At 48.5% G+C, this 25,637-nt stretch overlaps 1 protein-coding gene across 7 annotated transcripts in view; it reads right to left on the reverse strand.

The window, feature by feature from the left end:
• Positions 1 to 25,637, reverse strand: part of ASTN2 (astrotactin 2) — a 622,345-nt gene that overhangs the window by 335,132 nt on the left and 261,576 nt on the right. For all 7 annotated transcript variants that reach the window (XM_039506369.1, XM_039506367.1, XM_039506370.1 and 4 more), the window contains 3 exons: positions 20,571 to 20,655; positions 19,554 to 19,628; positions 18,885 to 19,022 (listed from right to left, as the gene is read on the reverse strand). In XM_039506369.1, the coding sequence (XP_039362303.1) occupies positions 18,885 to 19,022; positions 19,554 to 19,628; positions 20,571 to 20,655 (298 nt within the window). The remainder of the gene's footprint in view (positions 1 to 18,884; positions 19,023 to 19,553; positions 19,629 to 20,570; positions 20,656 to 25,637) is intronic.

The raw sequence follows: 25,637 nt of genomic DNA on the forward strand, positions 1-25,637 counted from the left end.
AATTAACCCTTTATTAAAACATCTATCAACCAGTAATGAGCCCTTTATAAAATATTTACAAAGGAACACTCAATATAAAGTGTGATGGAATGGAGTTTGACCCAGAAAATTGTGGGATTTTACAACTCAGTTTTTGATGGGGCCCATTTCTACTTAATATATATTGAATACAAAGGAAGTGGATAAAGAATCTTTTATTGCAAAGGCTCAGTACATATTTACACAGTGTTGTTAGCACTCAGCTTCTTCATTCGTGCCGTTTTAAGCCTACCCCGTTATTGGAGAAGTATTAGCTTGTGCTTAATTCTGTGTCGCTGGGGTCAGAGCAGGTCCCAAAGAACAGTAACTTCAGCCATGTCTACACTAGGAAGCTTTCAGCTGTACTGATACAGCCGTGCCGCAATCAGATCTCTCCTGTAGCCGCGTTATGCTGATGGGAGAGAACGCTCCCGTCAACGTCATAAAACCAGCTCAACGAGTGGCAGTAGCTGTGTCGGCGGGGGAGCATCTGCCGCAGACTGCGCTGTGCACACGAGCGCTTATGCCAGCAAAACTTATGTTGCTCAGGGGGCAGTGTGATTTTCACATCCATGAGCGAGGAAAGTTTTGCTGACATAAATGCTAGTCATAGACATGGCCTTGGAGATCTACTCCATCCCACATCTGAGAAGAGACTGAAGGCTGGTCTACGCTATACCTATGTCTCTCAGGGGTGTGAAAAGTCCATACCCCTGTGCAGTGGAGCGGTCACCCCGCTCCGGCCCTGAAAGGGTTAAAAGCCAGCCCTGGGAGAGGGCTGGGGCTGAGAGCCAATAGGAAAGGCTGGGAGGCAGCCAATCAGGGCCAGGCTGGGCCCTATAAAAGAGCTGCAGGGCTAGAAGGCAGAGGCACTCTCACTCCAACCCTGGAGTGGGAAGGACCTAGTTGCCTGGGAGCACAGGGTACCTCAAGCAGAGCTGTGCTGGGGATGGGCAAGAGGAGCTGGGGAGCTCCTGCTTGGCAACTCCCCAGGCTGAGGCCTTGTTAGAGGCCCAAGGAGGTACGGGGGCAGCAGAGGTGCAGCCTGGGGTTAGGCAGAGGCAGCTGGTCCAACCCCCTTGCCAGTGATGAGTGGCCATTACAGACTGCAGTCTGCCCCAGGGAAAGGGGGCTAGATGATGACTGGCAGTAGCTACTGAGACAAGGTGGAGATAGAGGGTTGGGGATTCCCCTGGGAGGGGAGACCCAGAGTGTGGGGGTACTGCAGTGGGCAGCACCCCAGGGTAAGGGGGACCGGGGTTTGGGAAGGACATGGGGGCCTGAGGCAGGAGAGACACCGGCCAGCAGGAGGCGCCGTGGCAGTGACTGCTCGACTTGCTACACCCTGAGAGATCTAGCTATGCCGACCTAAACCCGGTGTAGACAGTGCTAGATCTAAGAACATTTCCTTCCACCTAGCTACTTCCTCCTGGGGAGGTGGATTTACCATAGTGACAGGAGAACCCCTCCCATCGCTGTACTGAGTGTTTACGCTGAAGCGCTACAGGGAAGCTGCTACAGTGTTCTAAGTATAGACATACCCTAAGGTAGCTTTCGCACCTTCCACAGATGCATGCCGAGGAACCAATGCAACTCCCCAGAAGGGAAGGGGCTATGCTGTGCAACCTTACCAGAAGAAAGAATTGGATGGACAGAAAAGAGCCTGCGTCAGAGCCGCAGTGTCATTTTACACGGGATAAATGCCACAAGGGGCAGCAGAACTATTCTGATTTGCATCACAGTAGCATCTATGGGCTCAAAATGATGATCTGGGCCCCCTTGTGCCAGGCGCTGCACATACACATACCAAGGGGCAGACCTTACCCCGTAGCGTCTGCACTCTAAAGAAACAAGACAGACCAAAAGTGGAAGACAGGAAATATTTTAGAGTTGTTGAACTGGAGCAGAGAGAGCTTAAGGACCTGATTCTCGTCCAGCTCTGGCAGTGTAAAGGGTACATGTAATTTACACGCACTAAGTCCCCTTCACACTGCCTGGGCAGCATAAATGAGAATCAGGCCCTAAGTCACTTGCCCGAAGTTATACAGGAAGTTCAGTGTCTTAAACACAAATGTTTTCTTCACATGAGAATGGTGCCACAAATATAGTAGCAACCGCTGTACAGGGAGACAGTTCTCAGACCCGATTCCAGAACAACAAGAGTGCTCTGCCCATCTACCACACCCTGTCTCTGAGGCTCTCCAGCCTTTCTTAAGCCTCGGAAACCTCCCACATGCCAAGAGCTATGTAACATCGGACCCATTTTACAGCTGGGAAAACTAAAGCACAGAAAGGTTACGAGCCTAATTTTCATCCTAGGGACGCCTAAAGTTAGGCACCAAATCCATCTTTAAGCACCTAAACGCTTATTTAGGCACTTAACTTTAGTCACTTGCATTTGAAAATGGGAATCCGAGGACCTGATTTTCAGAGGTGCCAAACACCCGCTGCTTCCACTGGCTTGAAATGGAATTGTACATGCTCAGCACCTCTCGGGAAAAAGGGGTGACTCGCCCTGGGTTTCACAGAGAATCAGTGTCACAGCAGGGAATAGAACCCACAACTTTAGATCAGCCGGAATTGCTGGGTGAAATTCTATCGCCTCTGTTCTGCAGGTCAGACTAGATGATCGTAATAGCCCCCTTCTAGCCTGAAAATCTAGGAATCTACAAATTCCTATTTCTGGTGGTAGCTCTAACTATCACTCCACATGCCTTCCGAAGCTGGCTTGAGACCTTGTTTCTCAAGGTCATTATTTTTAGCTATGACATGGACAGTACTAATTCTACAAGCGACCGAATCCTCCCCAAACAATCAAATCCCTCTTGCCTTTTGCTATTCTGTTTATTTCCACTGCAGTTGAAGCGTCTGCCTGACTTGACCTGCAGCTTGTGACGGGTTCTGGGGGCCAGAGCTGACGTCTTGTGTACATTTTGTGTTGCTGCACAGCAGTCGGTCCCTAACGACACCGATCCATATTACAATAAAAGCCATTTGATTTAAGCCAATAGTAATTCGTTCTATTAAAAACACCAGAGGAAACGTCTGGAGTAGAATTGATTAGTGCTCAGTAATTCATCAGGCAGAGAAATCAGGGCAATTCCCACAATGGGATTATTTTTGCTAGGTATTACTTAATTTTTCTTCATTTTCCCCCCCCACCACGACTCCTTCCCATGTCCCAAGCTTCTCTCATTTCACTTAGTTCCTCGAAATGCCATTCTGCTTGGAGCAGTTCTATGCAATGCCTAGAAACGTATTACCCACTACCCCACACGGTACCATCGGAGAGGTCTACCAAGCAGCTGCATTGCCCTGCAACTTCACAGGAGCCATACTGGGGGGACTGGTAAAACATCTATAATCAAAACAAGGGAGAATAAAGCGAAACCTGAACTGATGAAGACCAAACAGCACATGATTTAGGGCTGAAACAAACAGCTTTGGCTGTAATGTCACCTCTCGACCGCTGCAAGGCACAGCTGGGGCTAAGGTCCCAGCACAGGGCCTGTAAAGCTACAGGAGCAGATATTAAGCACTGGTGAGAGGTGTCAGACAGCTCTGGAGTCTAAGCCGCCCTGTGCAAGAGGAAGAACTCTACTGCACCTTCCTTCCCCCACCTCCATCTCAGAAATGGCCAGCAGAATATTTCCCCTGCATTAGGGGCTCTCCCTTGGTGGAGGGGATAGGGAGAGGCACATCAGGACTGGGATGGGGAGGGGAGATGACTCTGCTGTGTCCGATCTTTCATTGGCACCGAAGGATCTCACACCGGTGGCAAAAGCTACAATTGTTCCTCAGCAGCTGAGATTCCTCAAAGGGTTAGGCTGGATGCACAGGACCAAGTTGCTGCCATTGGCTCCCTGATGAGACTCTCGCCCAAGCCCTCCTGCTCAGGCTGGCCAATCAGGATGCTAGTCATGGTGAGAGTTTTATGTGATGTGAAGCCCAACCCTTTGGAAACTGGACTGAGAGCCACCAACTCCTTTCCCCCAGGACACCAGATATAGCCTGTGATGTGGCAATGATTAGATCCATCGTGCCCTAGGTTCCTACTGGACATACAAGGGTTGATCCCTGACCCGAGAATCTCACAGACAAAGGATGGACAGACACACACACAAGGAGCTGGAATCCACCGCCCACATCCATTTCTCCTCTCTTTCTTTCTCACCCCGTGGATTGTTTCCATCCTTCATACTAGCTCAGGTTACTCATCACACATCGTTATTAAACTCCCAGAAAGTTTTGTCTCTCATGAGTGTATTAGTTTTGCCTTCTGGCTGCAGAAATCCAATGATCATTCTTGGAGATTAAAAACATGCATGCAAGAGAGAGGGAGAAGGAGAGAGAGAGATTCAGGGCTTGTCCACACTGGAAACATTACAGCGGCACACAGCTAGTGCTGTGACTGCACCGCTATAGCATGTCAGTGTAGACACTGGCTGCTGTGACAGGAGGGGTTTTGCTGTCGCCATAGTTAATGCGCCTCCCCGAGAGGTGGTAGCTAGGTGGGCAGAAGAATTATTCTGTCGACCTAGCGCTGTCTCCGCTAGGGGTTCAGTCTCCTTAATTACATCGCTCAAGGGCATGGGTTTTTCATACCCCTGAGCGACGTAACTATGCCGATGTAAGTTCCTGGTGTGGACTGGCCCTTATTCAGACAAGCTTGCAGATGGAAACTGAGGTCCATACAGAGCTCGCTGGTCACATGGTGGTGGCTCTTCCTACTAAGTTTCAGAAAAAGAAGTTAAGAAAAATAAATTAAATCTGTTCTCTACCATTGCTGCCCCACAGAAGCGAAAGCTGTAGTTGCCCAAGGGACATTATGTGATTGAACTGGGGGAGAGCTGTCGTGGGAACATAGCACTGAAAGGGACCTTCTGGGTCACTGAGTCCAGGCCCCGCTCATCACAGGCAACCCAGTTATATAATCTCAATCACAAATTTATCAAGCCTCATCTTACAGCTAGTTCAGTTCTTTGCCCCCACTACTCCTGTTGGGAGGCAGTTCCCAAGCCTCCCTCCTCTGATGGTTAGAAACCTTCTGATCTCCAGCCTAAAGTTATTTACAGCCAGTTTATGCCTATTTGCTCTGGTGCCAGCATTGTCCTTGAGCTTAAATAGCTCTTCTCCGTCCCTGGTGTTTACCCCACAAGGCATTTGTAGAAAGCAATCAGATCCCAGAGCAATCAGAGCCCATTGCAGCCTTGTCTTTCTAGGTTACACAAGCCAAGCTCTTCTAGGGTGCATCTATACTAGAAATGCTGCAGCAGCACAGGTGCAGCTGGGCCACCATAGCCTTGTCACGTGGACACTTACTACAACAATGGAAGGAGTTTTTCCGCCGCTGGAATAAATCCGTGGCTCCGAGAGGAGGCGGCTGGGACAACAGAAGAATTCTTCTGTCAACCTAGCACTGTCTGTGCCGGGGCTTTTCTTCCCACAGCCCTGAGCAATGCACACTTCTACCCCGATATAACGTGGCCCGATATAACATGAATTTGGATATAACGCAGTAAAGCAGCGCTCCGGGGGGGCGGGGCTGCGCACGCCGACGGATCAAAGCAAGCTCGATATAATGCGGTTTCACCTATAACGCAGTAAGATTTTTTGGCTCCCGAAGACAGCGTTATATCGGGGTAGAGGTGTAGTTAAATTGACCTAAGGCTGTTGTGCAGACCAACCCTAAGGCCTTGTCCGCATTTAAAGAGTTAGGTCGACCCAGCTACGTTGCTATGGCGTGTGAAAAACCTGCACCCCTGCGCAACGGAGTTAATCTGACCTAACCCTCCATGAAGACAGCACTAGACCAATGGAAGAATTCTTCCATCAGCGTCAGGGAGGTGGATTAACTACAGCGATGGAAGAACCCCTCCCGTCGGCGTAGGTAGTGTCTACACTGACGTGCTGCTGTGCCACCGTAGTGTTTCAAGCGTAGACAAGCCCTAAGCCTCCTCTCAGAAGACAGGCTCTCCATCCTCCTGATCATCCTCGTAGCCCTTCTCTGCACCAGCTGCAGGCAGGCAGAGGTTTAGAGTTGTTCCAAGCATGAGGTTGAACCCTGACCATCTTGGCTAATAGCCATTGATAGACCTATCCTCCATGAACTTAGCTAGTTATTCTCTTATACTTTGGCCATCACAACATCCCTATCGCATGCCTGCCACCACTCTGGCAATGAGTTTCACAGATTAATTGCACGTTATGTGAAGAAATATTTTTTCTTGTTGGTACGAAACCTGTGGCCTATTAATTTCATCGGGTGACTCTTGATTTTCGTATTGGGAGAAAGGGTAAGTAACTTTCTCCAGGCCATTAAAGATTTTATAGCTGGCTATCTATCATACACGCCTTGGCCGTCTCTTTTTTAAGCTGAAGAGCCCTAATCATTTTAGTCTCTCTTCATATGGAAACCGTTGCGTGCCCTTGATCATCTTTGTTTCCCTTCTCTGAACATTTTCCAGTTCCTCTGTATCCTCTTTGAGATGGGGCCACCAGAACTGGACACCGTATTTAAGGTGTGGGTGCGCCATGGATTATGTAGTGCAGCGGTTCTCAGACTCTGGGTCGGGACCCCAAAGTGGGTTGTGACCGCATTCTAATGGGGTCACCAGGGCTGGTATTAGACTTGCTGGGGCTCAGGTTACAGGCCCCCTGCCTGGGGCTTCGGTGCCCCCGCCCAGGCGACGGGGATTGGGCGGGTTCTCCACCCTCCCCAGGGGTATAGTGACATTATGATATTTTCTGTCTTAATTTCCTATCCCTAAACACCACCACTAAAGGCAGTGTGGGAGGGGTGATGGGGGGAGAAGAAAAAGAAAAGCCCTTTCATGACAAAGTAGTTTTTGGATTGTGCTATCTGGCAGCTGCACTGAGTATTTGCATCATCACCTCAGTGCCCCTCCCTGCACCCCGTTGTATTCGTATATTTCTCACGATGCTGGTGGGATATCTGTTCAGTCCCCTTCCTGCAACGAAGAGGCTGCTTGAAGGAAAATGAAACCAGGACTTCCTAGGTGTTTGTACAGCTGAGCAGAGTGGGAAGCCTGATTCTGGCTGGGGCCTGTGGACGCTGGCATAATATGTGTCCATTATCATTAATAATAACAATGATAGAAGCAGTCATCCCTCATTTCTTTTGAAGATCTGGGGTAAAACACTGAGTGAGGGGGAGCTGCAGAGTCCAATAACAAGCCATGGTTTAAAAGCTTGTCATTAAAAGAGCCAGAGAAAACAAAAGAGCATTACAAATATGAGCCTTACAAATATGTTCACTTTTGAAGTGGTTTCTTATTTATTAAATTGGCTCAATAAATATATAAACAACATCTGTGTGGAGGGTTTTTCTTTTTTTCAGTTAGGTTTTTTTTCTTTCCCCTCCTTGACTCTGAGGCATCAGCGCCAATCCCTTAGCAGTCAAACTCAGGCAAACCCCAAACCGTTTCTTGAGACATTCCAGGGTTGGTCTCTATGGCACTGGGTTTTCTAAAGCTGGTTGCAAACTGGTTTTAAATGGCCCAAAATGCTGCTGTCACTTTTCTTGGGGTAGAGTTAACTCAATTACAAGAGGCTGAGAATTTTGTAGGTTTAAAAAAAATAAAAAGGACATTTATATGAATGACAAAAAGACTCAAGAGTTACAATAGTAAAAATTAAAAACAACAACAACAAAGAACAGAACAAACCCCAAGAGTTTTGGAAGGGATATAAACCCTCATGCTTCAGTGCATTGGCCAACTTCTAATGCTTGGGGTCAGGAAGAAAATTTCTCCTGCAGGGTTTCTTGTCTCTTCCTTGGAATCAACTGATGCTGGCCAAAACTTGGATGGTGTAGGGATGGTTCTCAAGGAGTTTTGTATTTCCAATTTGCTTTCATCCTGGTTCAGGATTTTGTTCTGATTCAATTTCATTCCCAGGCAGGGATCCAGGGGCTGGCAGGGCTCCCCAGCAAAGAGGGGGATCCTAACAGTCCCCAGAGACCTGGCTCCAGCTGGGGTTCTCAGGGACTGCCAGGCTCCCTGCTGCGGCGAGCGCTCGACCCTGGAACACCATCAGGTTTCCAATGAAAACTTGTCTGTGTTCCGGCAAACGTTTTGTCAAATCTGCCATAGAGCTGGCAAAACATTTTGCTTCAGCAAATCAGCATTTTCAGACAAAACCATTTCAGAGCAGCTCTACTCAGAGCCAGGATAGTGGGCTACATGGACCTAGGATCTGGCCCAGCTGGGCAATTCACAGGTGGCCTTCAGCATAAGTTTTCTTTTTAACTAACATCATCCAATCACCCTGAATGACACTACCGTGTACCGCCCTAAATAATTCCTATCCTGCCTTGGCGTTTACACCCTTCAACGTGCTTTCACAAGGGTAGGTCCCTACTTAGTCATCCCTTAGCCAAGCTAGAAATAGCTGGCTCTTTTCATCTGCTCTCATAAATCAAATTGGGAGGTGAGGAAGAATTCCAAGGAGCAGCCGGGACCCTGTCAAGGGAGATTACAAGCACAGAGCTGGAACGCGTTCTTGTTTGTCTTTCAGCAAAGGCCTCTCCTGTTCTGTGTTTTTTTTGGGAAATGGTGCCCAGAAACGGTCCCTATCCCGGCTTTAAAGACTTGGGGCTCCCCCACTCCCTGTGGAAACAAGGAGCCTGGCAGGGTGATGAGCGCCATCGGCCCGTGCAACAGGGCTGTTATCTCCGGCGATGACACAGCCACCGTGACATGCCAGGTAATGAATCACCCTCTTTTCAGAAATGAATAAGTTGTGGTCGGTGATGCAATGATCAATTTGCTTCATCACGCTAAGCCGTCCATTCATCACCGGCACCGGCTGTCAGGGACTCAGGGCCACTTTGATTGGTGCCAGCTGCTGCCATTATCGACAGAGCAATAGCCTTTGAAGGTAGCTCCCTGCGGCTCAAGGCTGCCATTGATGAAAGGGGCTGATAAAGGACTTGCTTTGCACTAGCCATTCTCTCTTCCAGCAGCGGCAGCAGCAAATGGTTTCTTACAGGAAAAGCATCTCCCTCAGCAACCTCTTCCACCGTGATGCATGGAATGTCCCGAGGCCAAACCTCTCCCACGGGGACCTATCAGACAGATCTTCTATATAGCGGGGTGCAGGGGACTCAATTTCCCCTCTGCACCCGTTGTGACTCCATGTGGCACAGAGCGATCATAAAATCACAGGATATTGCAGGTCCTCTAATCAGCCACATCCTTCCCATCCATCACTGGCGTGCACCATCCAATAACCCCAGCTGCCTGGCCAGCCTTGTTTCCTGAAGGTTCGGCAAACAAGCAGGTGATGCCGAGATGAATGGTTCACTCAGTCAGAACGGGGAAATGCAGAACAGCATGAGTGAACCTGGAGAGAGAGACTGACTGACTCTTCAGGTGGCGCTGGGAAGAAGCTCGAAACCCATTCTATGCTGTGCAAGAGGGTGCCAAGAAAAGCCAGCTCAAGTGTAGATCCTGGAATCAGTTCTGTGTGGGTCAATGGATAAGGCACTGAACTGGGACTCAGGAGACTATGCTCTATCCTTGGCTCTGCCACTGTCCGGCTGGGTGACCTTGGGCAAATCACTTCCCCTCTCTATGCCTCATTTCCCCTCTCACCTTCAGTCTGTCTTGTCTATTTAGGCTGTAAGCTCCTTGGGGCAGGGACTGTTTCTTACTATGCGTGCACAAGAGGGCCCGGATCACTGTCAGGACCTCTTGGAAGTACCATGATCCTAGTAAAAATGAAAACCCAAGGAATCTAACATGGCAACAGGAAGCATTTTTCCAGGCTCTGCTGGCAGTGGAACACCAGTCACGTATAATAATTGTCACCAATATAGCATTCGCTCTTTTGCACAGATCTCACAGCATTTTATCGAGGTGGGTATTACAATCCTCCTATTATAGATGGAGAAACTAAGGCAGAAAGAGGCGAAGGGTGTGTTTTCCCCCCCAAAAAAGTGCCCTAAGCCACTGAAAAGCCCTAATCCCGTTGACTTTCAATTTGAGCTAGTTTCCAAAGTGCCCAAGTCACTTTTGAAAATGGGTCTCAGGCACTGCAACGCTGAGTGCAGCGTCCCCTAAATAACTTTTAAGAATCTGACCCTTGGGTGCTTTGGAAAATGTTCCCCAAAAGGACTAGCTCAAAGGTCACCCAACAGGACAGCAGCAGAGCCTGACAGAGTTTGTGGTGTCAGCCAACACATGCTCCTGCAGCGCTCACCTTTTCGGCTGGGTACGTTCGGAGACGGTGGACAGAGCTCCCTCTCTGTCATGCCGTCAAATGGAAGAAGCATGTGCAGTAGTGAGAGAAGAGGGAAAAAAACCCTGTTGATTTGCCAAACAATTCAGAGAGCAAAGGGGCTCACTTGGGAGCAAAATGAAGATGAATCGACAGCGAGTTCAAGAAAATTCATTCTTCCGCTGAACACTTGCCTCTCCATCAGGGCACCTCAAAGGCTTGTCAAGCAAAAGCAGGGCTTTTATTTGTTTCTATGGTTGCCATAACGATAGAGATGTAAGTCATGTCAGCTGGCAGCTGAGGCTCTGCTTCTGTGATTTATAGCTGCTCAGGCTAAATTAGAAACTTTTCTTTGGAATCAGCGACAAAGCTGGAGTGCATGATGTTCTCCCCTCTCCCACTTTGGAGAGGGGAGAACATCAAATATATGTAAATAATGGAGCACAGACAATCGGCAGGTGTGAAAGGAAAAGGAGATCAAAAGCTTCAACACAGACCACATGGGCAGCAGAAGATGAAAGAATCCCTTACCTATTTACACACCCATGTGTCTAACCCCAGATCCCACAGGGACCATTTAAGGGGTGTTCAAGCTCTATGGCCCATTCAATCCAATGGTTTGATTATGGTTGGTTTGTGATGTGGATGATTGCTTGGTAAATTCTGGACTAGGACAACCTGCTCATTCCACACAAGCTGCCAAACAGCATTTGACGTACCGAACTTGAGGCACTAGAGCTGGACTGGATTTGAACTGATAACAGAGGTGAAAGGTTCTCCCTTTCTCAGTCTCCTTAGCCATGCAGTCTCTGCTCACCTATGCCAATGCTCACTGCAGCTGACCACTTTCTAGGTCGTAATTACTCCACTTTCCACTACTCCTATTGATCTGTCAGCACCATTTACATATGTCAAACTGCCAGGCATATTTAGTGGGGTCCTGCAGGGGTCTGTCTTGGGTCCAGTACTATGCAATATTTTTTTTATTAATAACTTGGATAACAGAGTGGAAACATGTGGATGACACCAAGCACTTGGGAGGATGGGATTAGAATTCAAAATGGCCTCCGCAAATTGGAGAATTGGTCTACAATCAACAAGGTGAATTTCAATAAAGCCAAATGCAAAGCACTACACTTAGAAAGGAAAAAGCAAACACACAACCACAAGATGGGGAATAATTGACTAGGCGGGAGCACTGGTGAAAAGGCTCTAGGGATTTGTGGGTCACAGACTGAATACGAGTCAACAATGGGATGCAGTTGCAAAACAGGCTAATATCAGTCTGGGGTATATAACAGGTGTGTTATATTGGAAGACAGCACTGGGGAGGCCACTGCTGGAGTACTGTGTCTAGTTCTGGCCATCACACTTTCGGAAAGATGCTGGAAAATTGGAGAGTTCAGAGGAAAACAACAAAAGTGATAAACAGCCGGACCCCAAAACCTGGCATGTTCAGTCTTGAGAAAAGGCTGAGGGGGGACCTGCTAACAATCTTCAAATATGCTGTGGGCTGTTATAAAGAGGACTGAGATCAGTAGTTCTCCATGTCCACTGAAGGTAGGAAAAGAAGCAATGGGCTTAATCTTTAGGAAGGGAGATTTAGGTTAGATATTGTGAGAATCTTTTTCCTAATAGCGATAGTTAAATAGTAGAATAGGCTTCCTAGGGAGGCTGTGAAATCCCCATCATTAGAGATCTGTAAGAACAGTTTAGACAAACATCTGTCAGGAATGGTCCTGCCTCAGTGCAGGGGCTGGGCTAGATGACCTCTCAAGGTCCCTTTCAGCCCTATGTTTCTATAATTCTATATACACCCTGCTGCCCCAGTACTGCACCTTTTTACCAACCATAGTCCTGATTAAACTACAGCTGGGAGATTCAGGGGAGAAATTACATTGGGTGTGCAAGGCTTGCCAGGTACATCATGAACTGATAACATTCATGGTGCTGTGCAATACACAAAGCTCTAGACAGTCCTGTCCCAATAGAGTTTGCTGGCAATGATCGAGACGGCAGTGCACTCTGGGAGACACGGACGGGGGCAATAAGGGTTTGGATATTATCAACTTGTGGGAAATGTGGGATCGGCACGAGGAGAGATGTGGGTTTGCAAGCCAGGGCTGGGAGGTCAGTTCATTCACAGGGAGTAACCTGAGGAAAAGCACACAGATGGGGGAGAGCAGGAAATGAACAGGTGTCCTAAGTAAGGGAGACAAATATTGAGGGATGGAGGAGAGGAAGCTGGGAGAGTCCATCAAGCCTAATACTCTGCTTCTAGCACAGCCAATGCCAGATGCCTCAGAGCTAGGTGAGCAGCCCCATAATGCACCGGCCAAATGCCCAATAACAGAGATTCCAATTTGTATATGGCCATGCAATGACATGAGACTGAGATCTACATCGCACAATGGATCACACTGTGTGGCTGAGGAGGGGACACTTAATGCAGTCCCTGATGAATTATATATGCAAGTATATTAATTATACATGCAAGTTTCATTAACCATAAAAGAAGGCATGTGCCTAATTTATGGTGCACAAAATTAAAACAATACACCATTGTAAGCGATGCATGCAAAGTTATATCCCAGCTCATCTCCAGGAGAAAATGTAACATGGGGAGCAATCCTGCATTGCCAAAGAGAGGGGACTAAACGAACTGATAGTTCCTTCCCTCTCTAACTTCTATGATAACAGCTTCTCTAAGTCACGACTTGAAACTCATTGAGCTCTCTAGGGTCTTTCACCCGACCTGTAGCTAACAGCTGGGATGTGCAGCTGACTCTCTTGTCGAGCTATTTAGCAGAGCGGCGAGCGAGTACAGCGTTCCCTCTGCACGCCAGCAGGAAGCTGGAGTCAGCACTTCACTGAAGAGCCACTGAAAGGCAGATCTCCATCTATTCTTTACACACTCTCCGGCGTCTTCATAAAAACACAAGGCCACACTCAGACCTTTACCCTCAGAGTTGTAAAGACTTCATGTGCTTTTTCATAACTAGCCCCCCTGCAATTTCCCTCCATTAAACTCTTAGAGACGCGTGACCCCCGAGCCAAAGGGGACAGACTAATGAAAGGTCTGAAGGAATGTGGCACACTTGTTACCAAGGACATAAAAGAAATACATGACTGCATTACCGCCACCATATTACAGTACAGCAAATGGGAACCTCTCCAAGCACCAAGACACAGCTGCATTACCGTTAATGCATTTCGGCACAGAACAGAAGCCCTGGCGCTGAAATGGGACCATGTATTCCAGCCCAATAAATGAGCTATTGCAATCCAGAGACACGCCTGCATTACTACCTCCATATTATAGCTCTGCAATGGGAAGCTCCAAGTGTAAAGACCCAGCCGCGGTACGGTTACTATATTACAATAAAATGCCCAGGAGTTTCCAATGCCAGGTTGTATATTCCAGGTCAGGATTGGGGATTTACAGCCCTGACAGACAAGTTCAGTAGCTCCCCTCCCGGACTATCTCTCTGAGGCTACGTCTAGACTTGGAGGCAGGGGGTTAATTCTCAACTTTGCGCAGACGTCCACACGCTAGTTCTCACTGAGCCAGCATGCTAAGAAGAGTACAGGCGAGTCTCATCTTACGCTGGGGTTACGTTCTGCTGTCAGCGCGTATAGCCAAAATCGCGTAGAGTCAAAATTACGTTGAGTGTAATGGCGGGTGGAATTGCCCGCACTACAGGTACAGTATTTAAATTGTTATTTTTCCTCTCTTTTTTCTCTCTCTCTTTTTTTGTTTTGTTTTTCCCGACCGCGCAAAGCTGAATTCGCGCATGTTAAATGCGCGTAAGAGGAGACTCGCCTGTAGCGTACCATGGTAGCACGGACTAGCTACCCCAACTACATACCAATGGGGTCTGCATGGGCTTTTCCTCAGGGCAGCTGGCCTGTACCGCCGCTCACCACTGCCTGTGCTACACTGCTATTTTTAGTAAAAAGAACAGGAGTACTTGAGGCACCTTAGAGACTAAAAAATGTATTTGAGCATAAGCTTTCGTGGGCTACAGTCCACTTCATCAGATGCATGCAGTGGAAAATACAGTAGGAAGCTATTATATATATATATATATACACACACACACACATAGAGAACATGAAACAATGGGTGTTAGCATACACACTCTGTAACACCCATTGTTTCATGTTTCTCTGTGTATTGTGACAAAGTTCCTCCTCTACCTTGGTGGGTCCTGCGCTTATTTGGCAGTTTTGCTCACCTCAGTGATCTTCCCCACAGTCCAGGTCAATTCCTCCTGTGTTTGATCAGGAGTTGGGAGGAACCCGGGCCCGCCCTCTACTCCGGGTTCCAGCCCAGGGCCCTGTGGATTGCAGCTGTCTATAGTGCCTCCTGTAACAGCTGCATGACAGCTACAACTCCCTGGGCTACTTCCCCATGGCCTCCTCCCAACACTTCTTTATCCTCACCACAGGACCTTCCTCCTGGTGTCTGATAACGCTTGTACTCCTCAGTCCTCCAGCAGCTACACCCTCTCACTCTCAGCTCCTCACACGCACTTCCTCTCCTCTGGCTGCTCCTCGCCTGACTGGAGTGAGCTCCTTTTTAAACCCAGGTGCCCTGATTAGCCTGCCTTGATTGGCTGCAGGGGATCTAATCAGCCTGGCTGCCTTAATTGGTTCTAGCAGGTTCCTAATTACTCTAGTGCAGCCCCTGCTTTGGTCACTCAGGGAACAGAAAACTCCTCATCCAGTGACCAGTATATTTGCCCTCGACCAGACTCCTGTATCCCACTGGCCTGGGTCTGTCACAGTATATATCTATATCTTCCTACTGTATTTTCCACTGCATGCATCCAATGAAATGGACTGTAGCTCAAGAAAGCTTATGCTCAAATAAATGTGTTAGTCTTTAAGGTGCCACAAGTCCTCCTGTTCTTTTTGCGGATACAGACTAACACGGCTGCTACTCTGAAACCTACTATTTTTAGTGTGCTAGCTCTGATTATGTCCCCCACTTCCCCCTGCCCCTTATATGCTGGCTTTCTCCTTACACTGTAAGCTGTTTCGCTTCCTGAGAATATTCTGCCCTGACTTCTTGCGTGGCCTAGGACAGCTATTGTACCTATTCCTCCCCTCCCGACCCCCAGTGCAAAACAATAGACTTGCTGTTTCTACCATGTCCTCTATCTGTGGAGCTCAAATTGCTTTTAGACACAAGTATTAGTCCACCCCAAAGCTTTCTTTGAGGTAGGTAGGCATTCACCCCACTTCACAGACTGGGCAATTCATCCGCCTGGAGGTTCATGTCATGCCCAAGGTCACACAAGAAGTCTGTGGCAGGGCCAGGGTGCCAGCCCAAGAACTCCTAACTCCCCATTTTATGCTTTAGTTGCTGGGCTCACTTTTCCTGCAAAATAACATACCCCTGCCTTGCAGGCCTGTTGTGAGTTGCTCACTTTGTATCAAGCACTTTGTGGTGCTGGGGTGAAAGGTGCTGGGGAAGATTTAACATGCTTGTGCATTTTTTAATATCTCCCAGCCCATCTAGCCAGGAGAATATTGTCTCTTGCCACCTCCAATTTTAGTCCAAACTATTTTAATAAAAACAGTCTATTAAGCTTGGTTTTCTCTTGGCTGCAGTAAATCTCTTCAAACACTGATCCCTATGGGAGATTCCTGGGATTACTTGCCACTGCTGAGGGGGTGAAAGAGCAACAGACGGGGGTGGGGGTGGAGGGAAGCTTCAGGTGCTGAGAATGTCACTTGCTCCCTGGTAAATGAAACTTGAATCTAGAATTGTGGATATAAATATTGGAGTGACCCAGGTAAAATAAAGGGAGAATAGTTCACTGAGCTTGGCTCTGACATGCAGGAGGTGCTAAATTATTAAAACTTTAATAAACGTAATAATAAATATTTGATGTTGAATTATGGAAGTTTTCACAGATACAGTGGAAACCGAAAAAAAAAAGATCTATTATCTCTGCATTAGAACTTAAACACTGCTCAAACAGGGATCAGGCTGTCAGCTCCGGGTATCCCATGATGGATGACAGCCAAGGTGATGCACACGTAGCTTGGTGTTACAGGTTCTCCAATGCAGTGACGGATGCAGTCCAATCCCGTTCCAGTGCTGGAGGTTTGCTGCAATGCTGAGAATAGGTGATGTAGTTAAATCTGCTGTTAAGAAGGTTTGATGCTGTCCTATCTCAGCACTGGAGGTTCTCAAGTGTTCTCTTGTAATAAGAAAGCTGCTTTGAAAGCTTAGCTGTTGGGGAAATAATCAAATCTATTTTCCCAGTTCCTTCACTTTGTCCTTGTGGACTGAGACACACTAGGGGCATGTCTACACTTGGAGCTAGGGGGGCGTGATTCCCAACTCGTGAAGACATACTTGTGCTAGTACCTTGACTTTACATTTTTACATGAATGAACAGCAGCTCTCCCTGACACACAGTTAGCAATGGCTACATCATGGGTAGATGCCTTGTAGGTGTCATTGTCAAAGTAGATCTTCAGGAGGGATCTGAAGGGGAGGCTGGTGTCTTCACTGTCAAGGTAAGGGAGGGTGTTCTATATGCAGACTCAGAGACTTTAAGGCTAGAAGGGACCATCACGATCATCTAGTCTGACCTCCTGCATATTGCAGGCCACAGAACCTCACCCACCCACTCCTGTAATAGATCCTTAACTTCTGGCTGAGTTACTGAAGTCCTCAACTCATGGTTTAAAGATGTCAAGTTACAGAGAATCCACCATTTACACTAGTTTAAACCAGCAAGTGACCCCGTGTCCCATGCTGCAGAGGAAGGCAAAAAAAAAATCCCAACCCCAGGATCTCTGCCAACCTGACCTGGTTATGGTGATCAGTTAGACCCGGAGCATGTGGGTGAGACCTACCAGCCAGATACCTGGGAAGCAAAGGAAAAGAAGGCGTGAAGAAGACTATTGGAGAAATGAGCTAGTTGGCAGAAAGGAAAGGGCAGGAGCATTGTGATAAAACCATGGAACCCAGGAGTACTGACTCCCAGTTGGTTGCTCAGCCCACTAGACAACACTGCTCTCCTAAGTAAGGCTGGGTTTGTGCCTAGCTTGTGGGTGAAGGAAGAGAGGACGCACATCTGATCATCACCCTTGTGGAGTGAGTGGATGGATGGATGGATGTTCGAAGACAGAGTTGCACGACCAAGGAGGATACGTGGGGTAAAGAAGTGAGGTCTCACGTTCATGAGGAAAGTCTTTCAAGAATAAAAGAGCCTGAGGTCTCAGTAGAACCAGACTAGCTGATTCTCAATCATGGATTGATTTGGGAGACTCATGGTGGTTGGGGGTAGGGGTATAAGAAGGGGAGCTCACACTTCCATATCTAGGAGGGCAGCATAGCTAAACTTTCATGTACGAGGTGAGGTGAGAAGTGCCCTGCACCCGGGTTAACCTCGTTCAGCTGACAGCCATCACAGCTCCATCAGGGGCAGTCTCTGAGGCCCTGTCCTATACTTGACTTTCCCTCTGACACACGGTGAATAAGTGACTTGCCCAAGATAACACTTATAACCACAGAACACCACTGCTTCCCAGCCCACACTCAGTACACTTCTCCTTCACCCAGCAGAGGTGCCCTTACATCCAGCTTCTGAACTAGACCAGTATCAACCAACCAAAGTCTGGGGAACAGAGTGAGCCATGCCAAGGAAGCCAAACAAAATCCACCAAGTTTACAAAGAAGCATAGGAGAAAAATGCATAAAAACAAGATCAGGCAAGGTGGGCTCTGTTCACTAGGGACCAGCTTTGACCCATCCTGGGCTCCACAGTCAAGTGTTGGAGGCTGCATGCATGCCTGAGTTTGAGTACATGTCTGCCCACCCTCCATCTCCGCCTGGAGCCAGTGCCTAATGCTTTAATACCCAGGAGAACTGCTGGTATTTCTCTAAGCATTTCTGAAAGATGAATAATCCATTTGCCAAGTCAAGCAAGCAATCTCTCCCCTCCACTCCCCACCTTGCAAAGACCATTGCCCACTTGTGCTTGTCACAGTCATATAACAGCATGTGATTCTCAGTAGCCACTTGAGCTCCTGACATCCCTGACCCCTTATTCTTATTTAGCTTGCAACTGGTGAATGCTTTGATGTAAGATACGCCAGCATCAGCCAGGTTTAAGAGAATCCATCCAGCATTTGCATCAGTCTAGCTGCATGGATTAAAAACACACCTTTAGTTCAAATCTGAACAATTGTGTGTGTAGGCCAGCCCTAAGAACTAAACAACCGTGTATAGCGTCCTTGTAGGCCTCTTCTCACTCTGCGTCTCACCTACAATGAAGGTGGCTCTCTACTGACTCAAGCATGTACAGAGATTTTTGGAGAAGACACGGGCATAGAAAACACATTTTCCCTCAAGAAACTGACTTGTGTGCAGGACTGCCAATTGCTGGGTGAACACCCAAGAGCAAAACAGGTTCATTATCAATCCCCACCCACGCACCATGCTGGGAAAAATCCTTTTTGAAGTATTCAAAGCCGCACTCAGCCCAAGAGACAGTCCCGTCTGGAGATGGGAAGATAACTCACCAGAGGGGTACTGCACCTTGGCTTCTTACCAGGAGCTTTGAGAGTCATCTCAGCAAGACAGTTTGGCCCCCTACCTGACGTCTGCCGGGTCTTCCGTCACCAGGACGTCTGTCTTGCAGCTGGCAAGAGGATTGATGGAAAGCTCCACAGGTGGCACCACAAAGCTCTTACTGACCGGTAGCCAGAGGCCCTGACCCAAACTATACGTGGACCTGAGAGAGAGGCAAGAATGTAGCATAAGCACATGAAATACAAGGTAAGCGCTAGGTCTCTCTTCAGTGTTTGAACATCTGGAGGCTGGTTCGATGGTATAGTGGGGTGGATTATGGAGCCTGTTTGGGATCTTGTTCCAGAAAGCCAACGCTGGGGAACGGCGCCAGAACAGGTGAGAGCAGGGAGAAGGGCAGCCTGAGCACAAGTGGGCGAACCGGCCCCTATGAATCTGGAGGACAGAGTGGATCACTGGGAAGCTCACACTTCCTCGGTTGCTTCCTGACCCAGGTGCATGCCAAAGGGGATGGTGACTGGAGGGTGAAACCCTTCCCTCTCCTTAAGGAGTTGAGCAGGTCTTCCAAACTCATTGACTACAAGTGGAGCCAGTGCAGCACAGGCAGAAGAACAAGATGGCAGCAGGAGCTAGTCACTGCAAAGCCTGTTGGAGCAGTCCCCAAACAGACCCAATGTGTCCTGGCAGCCAGGTGCTCTGCCTCCCAACAGACTGACTGTCTAGTCACTCAGCTCACCTGAGTATCTTCTCTGGCGCTTGCTCTCCTGTGACCAAGTCGTAGCCCCGTTCCAGCGTTGTGTAGGGCCAAGGCCTGAGAGACAGAGAGGAAAAGAGAGCACAGCATGTCAACCAGCAAGGAGAGGTAAACACCCAGGGACAAGCTCACCTAGTGATGCCAACGGGTGTGTCTACCGCCAACTAGACACATCAGGAATTGGTAGACAAGCAAGGGGATCTGGGAGAAAGGTAACGCTCTGTTCTCCCCATCCTGACATTAATGGCTCATAGCACCCGTCACAGGGTGCCTGACCCACTGACAGGGCCAGACTAGCTGTGACAGGCTCTGCTAAAGAGAACGAACCGAGCCAGATCCACCCATGAGTCGTTAATTGCATAGGTGGCCAGGCAGCAGTTAATTAGCTAAGGAACACCCGGGCTTAATAAAGAGTTAGGAGGGTTCAGTCAGAAGGTTCCAGAAGCTCTGGAGGAGAGGGACTTCTCAGGGGAACTCCCCAGGAAAGGGGACTGAGGAAAGGCACTCCTGGAGGGAATGTGTTTCAAAAGGCAGGTGCCAACAGTGACAAGTCCCTCTGGAGAGCTGGTCCCAGTGAAAGGACCTTACCAGACAGCAGTAGGCAATCCAGATCCAGAGAAGAGTTGCAGTGGCTGAAGTTCTGTGGGCCCTCTGAGCCCAGAGAAGGAACCCTTCCCCAGAAGAGGGCCTCGATTTGAGAGGGCCTCACGGGTAGGAGCCCAGACGTAGAAGGCAAATAGACTCAGTTCGGGCAGATATTTGTCGCTCCCCCAGCTAGGACGCTGGGCAGAAGGCTTGCTTGCCTGCCACATTCGGCCTTTAGTTCAATGAATTAGATTGTTCTAATTCACTACGTGAAAACCTCACTGAACTCACTAAAAGGCCATTGGGGAAACTGAGGAAGAGATGTCACCGTGGACCATCGGGTAGGGTGACATGCCAGCCTGGACCCATGGGAACACTCTGGGGATGAGTGCCCAGCTTACCAGCACCACTCACCCTTCACTGTGCCCCCAGTCACTGCGCACGCACAGATGCCGATGCACTGGGTCAGGGGCGTAGCCTTCATGACAGCTGCACTCACCTAAAAGGGAAAGGAGAGAGATTCAACCTCTGTCTGCAGAGAATGCATGAGGAGTCACTGTATGTGGCTCTCCCACACCACCATTCCTCTCCCTGTTCATCCACAGCTGTCAGTTCTAGCGTTCCTTGCCCCATCACTTCCATCCACGCCCCTCCCTGGATCCAAGAGCCCTTTGGTATCTACCTAGATGCTAGGGTGACGAGCATGGGAGAGAGAGACCCCCTGCAACATCTCTGGTCTCGGCTAGCTCCCCCAAAGAGTGTCCTCCTGTCAGTTCCTGCTTCACCTGGAGCTCCAGCACAATGCAGCTGAGCATATAACAAAAGAGAGGGGGGAGACAGAACAGCTGGTGATAGGGGTTGATCCTGATCATTCTGCAGAAGACACAGCTCATGCAATCAGCAGCACCCGAGGCCCAATCCTGCAAGGCACTGAGCATCCTCAGCTGACACTGAAGTCACTGGAAACTGAGGGTGCTCAGAACCTTGCAAGCTCATGTCTTGCATCTCCTCCTTGCTACCGGCATGTTTGGGACAGCAGGGGCTTGCTGGCTTTCACCACGGCAGCAGTCAGGCGCTCAGGGTGCGGCTCAAGCCCATGGAGCAAAGCGGAATGAAATACTCCTCCCGATGGGTCAAGTCCCAGTCCCTTAAACAGGCAACACCTCTTCCCCAGGGAAGTCCCATCCCCTGTGACATTCTTGGCCCTTTCAGCGGGTTGCAACTGGATGCCAATTAGGGTCACGAATCTGTGCGCAAGGGGCTGTTTGGTGACCAATTCAGTTCACAATAAAGAACAGCATCCCACCCTACAGGTGGAAATGGCCTCTAGTCCCCTCCTGATCTGGGCTGGATTTACACCAGGACAAGGTGCCTCTTATCTCATCACCAGCCCCTCCTGGCAAGCAGCAATCCTGAACCACCTCTCTCCATCTCCTGGACCATGGCATGTTTCTACTGTAAACTCTTTTGAAGTCCTTCTCTCACCGCAAGGCTTCAGGCCCGTCGTGGACGCACCAATGGAGCCAGCGGTCCTGGTTCTTGCCCCGTTTTCCACCTCTCACGAAGGGTATATGATGGTAGCAACACTCTTTTTTGATCCACTGCCCTATTCTGCCTCTCCCTTCTTCCAAGCCCTCTCTGCCTCCTTACCTCATACTGAAGGCCTCATTCTCTGATTCTCCCCTCCTGGCAGCATTAGTGGAGGCGTCATGATTTTTCCACACCAGAGACCTAACTATACTTGGCCCAGATTGATTCTTTGTTTGGTAGAAATACATATCCCGGAGCGAGAGATGGCAGAATAAAAGATTAATTGGATTTGCACATATAGTCGCTGTTAAAAGCTTTTGTTGATTTCTTTTTCCCCGACCCTGTCCCTTTCGTTTCCCCTTAAGCTCCTGTCTTCACTTGACAGAGCATCAGACTAAGTCTTAAACACAGGCAGAGTGGGGGGAGCAGGGTGGGAGGGAATTGTTCAAAGCAAACCCTTCCCTGGAGTTCTCTCTGCCCACACCCCGCTATGGCCAGAATGAAGGAAAGGTGTTGTGGCAGGGTAGGGTGTGGATGCCCCAGACAGAGTTAACACAGACTGACAAAATACCCAGGCTTTCTTTGGGCCCTATGAAAGACCTCAAAATCTCTCAAGGGGATTGAAGTAAGCGCTTTATTTGCAGAGGGAAGGAAACGGGGGTTCAGCTCGCAGATTGTGAAGAGAACACTCTGCAAAGGAGGGCGGGGAGGAAGCAGACAGCTAATGATGTGCTAAAATGCAACGGCACCTTCATGAAATATTCACCGCTTTAAACACGTCTAATATTAAAGATTAAACATCCTGGGATTTGTCCTGGTGACTCTAGAGTACTGATTTATGATCTGCCAGAAGCTGCTAAACTCATGATTCATAAGGAGCGGTGGAAGCACCACCTCTCCAAAGGGAAAGGGACTTGGGGCAGAGGGCTGGCTGTATCATCTCCTGCAGGAGTTGACACCAAGGCCGAGTGCGCCTGCCCTAGGATGCGGTGGATGGGGTTTTCTTCTCGTATACCATCGATCGAAAAGCAGTTATTTTTTCCAAGAGTGCTTAGCATGCAAGTTTTCTCAGTTGCTGTGTGGATCATTAATTCCTGACGCTTATTACATAACAAATATGTGTTCTGCAAATGAGAGGCATCTTGAAGTGCTTGCAAAGCAGAGCTGTGGGGACACAGGGATGTCGGCCCATTCTCCATCTTCAGCCCCTGCCCCTGGAATTACTAGAGCTGTAGGCCTGAGTGCACCCACTGCGGAGTCCTCTATGGATCCATAGGGCTGGAACAGACCTGTATTCTAAGGGTCGGCACCAAGGCAGCTGTGGGGGTGCCTTGGATTAAAGGGTTTATTAAAGGGTTTATTTTGTCTTTCAGTTTGATAACTATTTGCAACACCCTGCAGAAACACTGAGTTTATTGACTCCATTCCCACAATTCCAACAGCTGAAGGTTGTGCTTGAGGGTTTCCCGAAAGGTTTATTTCAGTAAAGTAAAACAGCAAGCGACACCACCAGCTTCCCTTCCCATCCAGATATTAAACTCATTTCAGAGCGCAGAGATGAGAGAGACTCAGGGATGGGAATCAGGCCTCCGCCGTCTATCCATCTGGCTTGCTGCCAGGCCTGAGAAGCCATGTGTGTTCAGATTTTCAAAAGAGACGAGCACGCTGGGTTTTAAACTCTCAGTGTCACAACAGTAGGAGCTGCCAGCACTGAATTCTTGGCAATCAGACCACTAACCTCTCCAGGGTGGAGTTCCAAAGGTAGTTAGGTGCCTGAAGATGTGGACAGGTACTTAGTGGGATTTGTAAACTGGCCCAAGCCAGTTAGTGCCTAACTCCCATTGACTCACTAGCTGCATCTTTAGACACCAAAATACCTTTGAAGAACAGTTTGTGACTCATCTCCTCCATCTGTAAAGCTGAGATAACTCCTCCCTTGCAGGTGTGTTGTGAGCAGAGCTGATCAAAGGAGACTGGCAAAAATTTGCTTTAGATTCATTCCCCATGGGGGCAGGGAGTGACCTGTACCTCAACTTTCCCTTCTGAGAGAAACTGTGTTCTTTGCTCTTCAGGTACAAACAAGCTGTTCAGAAAAACTCAGCTGGAGGTGCCAGATTTTGCATAATGAGAACTCAAGATCATCAATCAACTCAATAAAAAGAACAGGAGGACTTGTGGCACCTTAGAGACTAACAAATTTATCTGAGCATAAATTTTTGTGGGCTGTAGCCCACTTCATCAGATGCATAGAATGGAACATATAGTAAGGAGATACACCTCTACCTCGATATAACGCTGTCCTTGGGAGCCAAACAATCTTGCCACGTTATAGGTGAAACCGCGTTATATTGAACTTGCTTTGATCCACCGGAGCGTGCAGCCCTGCTCCCCCGGAGCGCTGCTTTACCACGTTATAGCTGAATTTGTGTTATATCGGGTCACGTTATATCGAGGTAGAGGTGTATATATACACATACAGAGAACATGAAAAGGTGGGAGTTGTCCTACCAACTCAAAGAGGCTAATTAATTAAGAGAAAAAACTTTTGTAGTGATAATCAAGATGGCCCATTACAGACAGTTTGACAAGAGGTGCGAGGATACTTAACATGGGGAAATAGATTCAATGTGTGTAATGGCTCAGCCATTCCCAGTCTCTATTCAAACCTAAATTGATGGTACCTAGTTTGCATATTAATTCAAGTTCAGCAGTTTCTCATTGGAGTCTGTTTTTGAAGCTTTTCTGTTGCAAAATTGCCACCTTTAAAACTGTTACTGAGTGGCCAGAGAGGTGGAAATGTTCTCCTACTGGTTTTTGAATGTTATGATTCCTGATGTCAGATTTGTATCCATTTATTCTTTGCATAGAGACTGTCCAGTTTGGCCAATGTACATGGCAGAGGGGCATTGCTGGCACATGATGGCATATATCACGTTGGTAGATGTGCAGGTGAACAAGCCCCTGATAGCATGGCTGATGTGATTAGGTCCTATGATGGTGTCGCTTGAATAGATGTGTGGACAGAGTTGGCATCGGGCTTTGTTGCAGGGATTGGTTCCTGGGTTAGTGTTTTTGTTCTGTGGTATGTGGTTGCTGGGGAGTATTTGCTTTAGGTTGGGGGGGCTGTCTGTAAGCGAGGACAGGAACCAGACGGTCTCTATGCAAAAGAATAAATGGACACAAATCATAACATCAGGAATGATATCGCACTCCTTTGTTTTCTCCTTCCCGCTACCCTGTGCTGATGCTCAGCCCCAGCTATTTCTGAACGGCCACTTGTGGGTTTATATTAGGCGGGAAGGATCAGCCTTGGGTTCTACATGTTCTCTCCTCGTTCCCAGTTGGCAATGCACACCACAGCGCAGGAAAATCAGCAGCTAAGAGGCCCAGGTCCGATCGGTTAAGTTCTCAGAGCCCCGAATCTCAGCCACGGGGGACTGACTGATGTCAGAGATTCCCTGGCCTGAGTAACGGGGATATAGAAAAAGAGGGCAGACCAAGAGATGTGAGCAAGCCCATGACCGGTTCACCAGTCCACCGGACTGGAGCAACGCCTGCCTGGGGCCAAGGCGGCAAAGCACTTTCCCAGCCTGATGAGCTTAAAATCTAAACCGCCAAGAGGAACAAAGGGTAGGAGGGGAAACAGTGGCACAGAGAGATGTGACTTATCTACGGTCACCTACCAGGTCAACGGCAAAGAGAGGAGTAGAACCCAGGTCTGATGTCCTCTCCCCTGGACCACACTGTCTCTCAAACTGGCTGGGCTGTCAACGGGGCCTAGATACGGCGATGGGCTCATTCAGAATCCTTGAAACCCTTTTTTCTGTGCTCAGGCTGCAGCGCCTGTGCCCATTCCCCAACTTCAGAAAACTCTACCCCAGACGGTCCCGCGTTGCGTGTCAGTGACCAATTCTAGGTCACGCTGAAGTCTCTCTGCTGACTTCAGCTTGA

This window comes from Mauremys reevesii, linkage group 19, assembly GCF_016161935.1.
Source record: "Mauremys reevesii isolate NIE-2019 linkage group 19, ASM1616193v1, whole genome shotgun sequence".
Lineage (NCBI taxonomy): Eukaryota > Metazoa > Chordata > Testudines > Geoemydidae > Mauremys > Mauremys reevesii.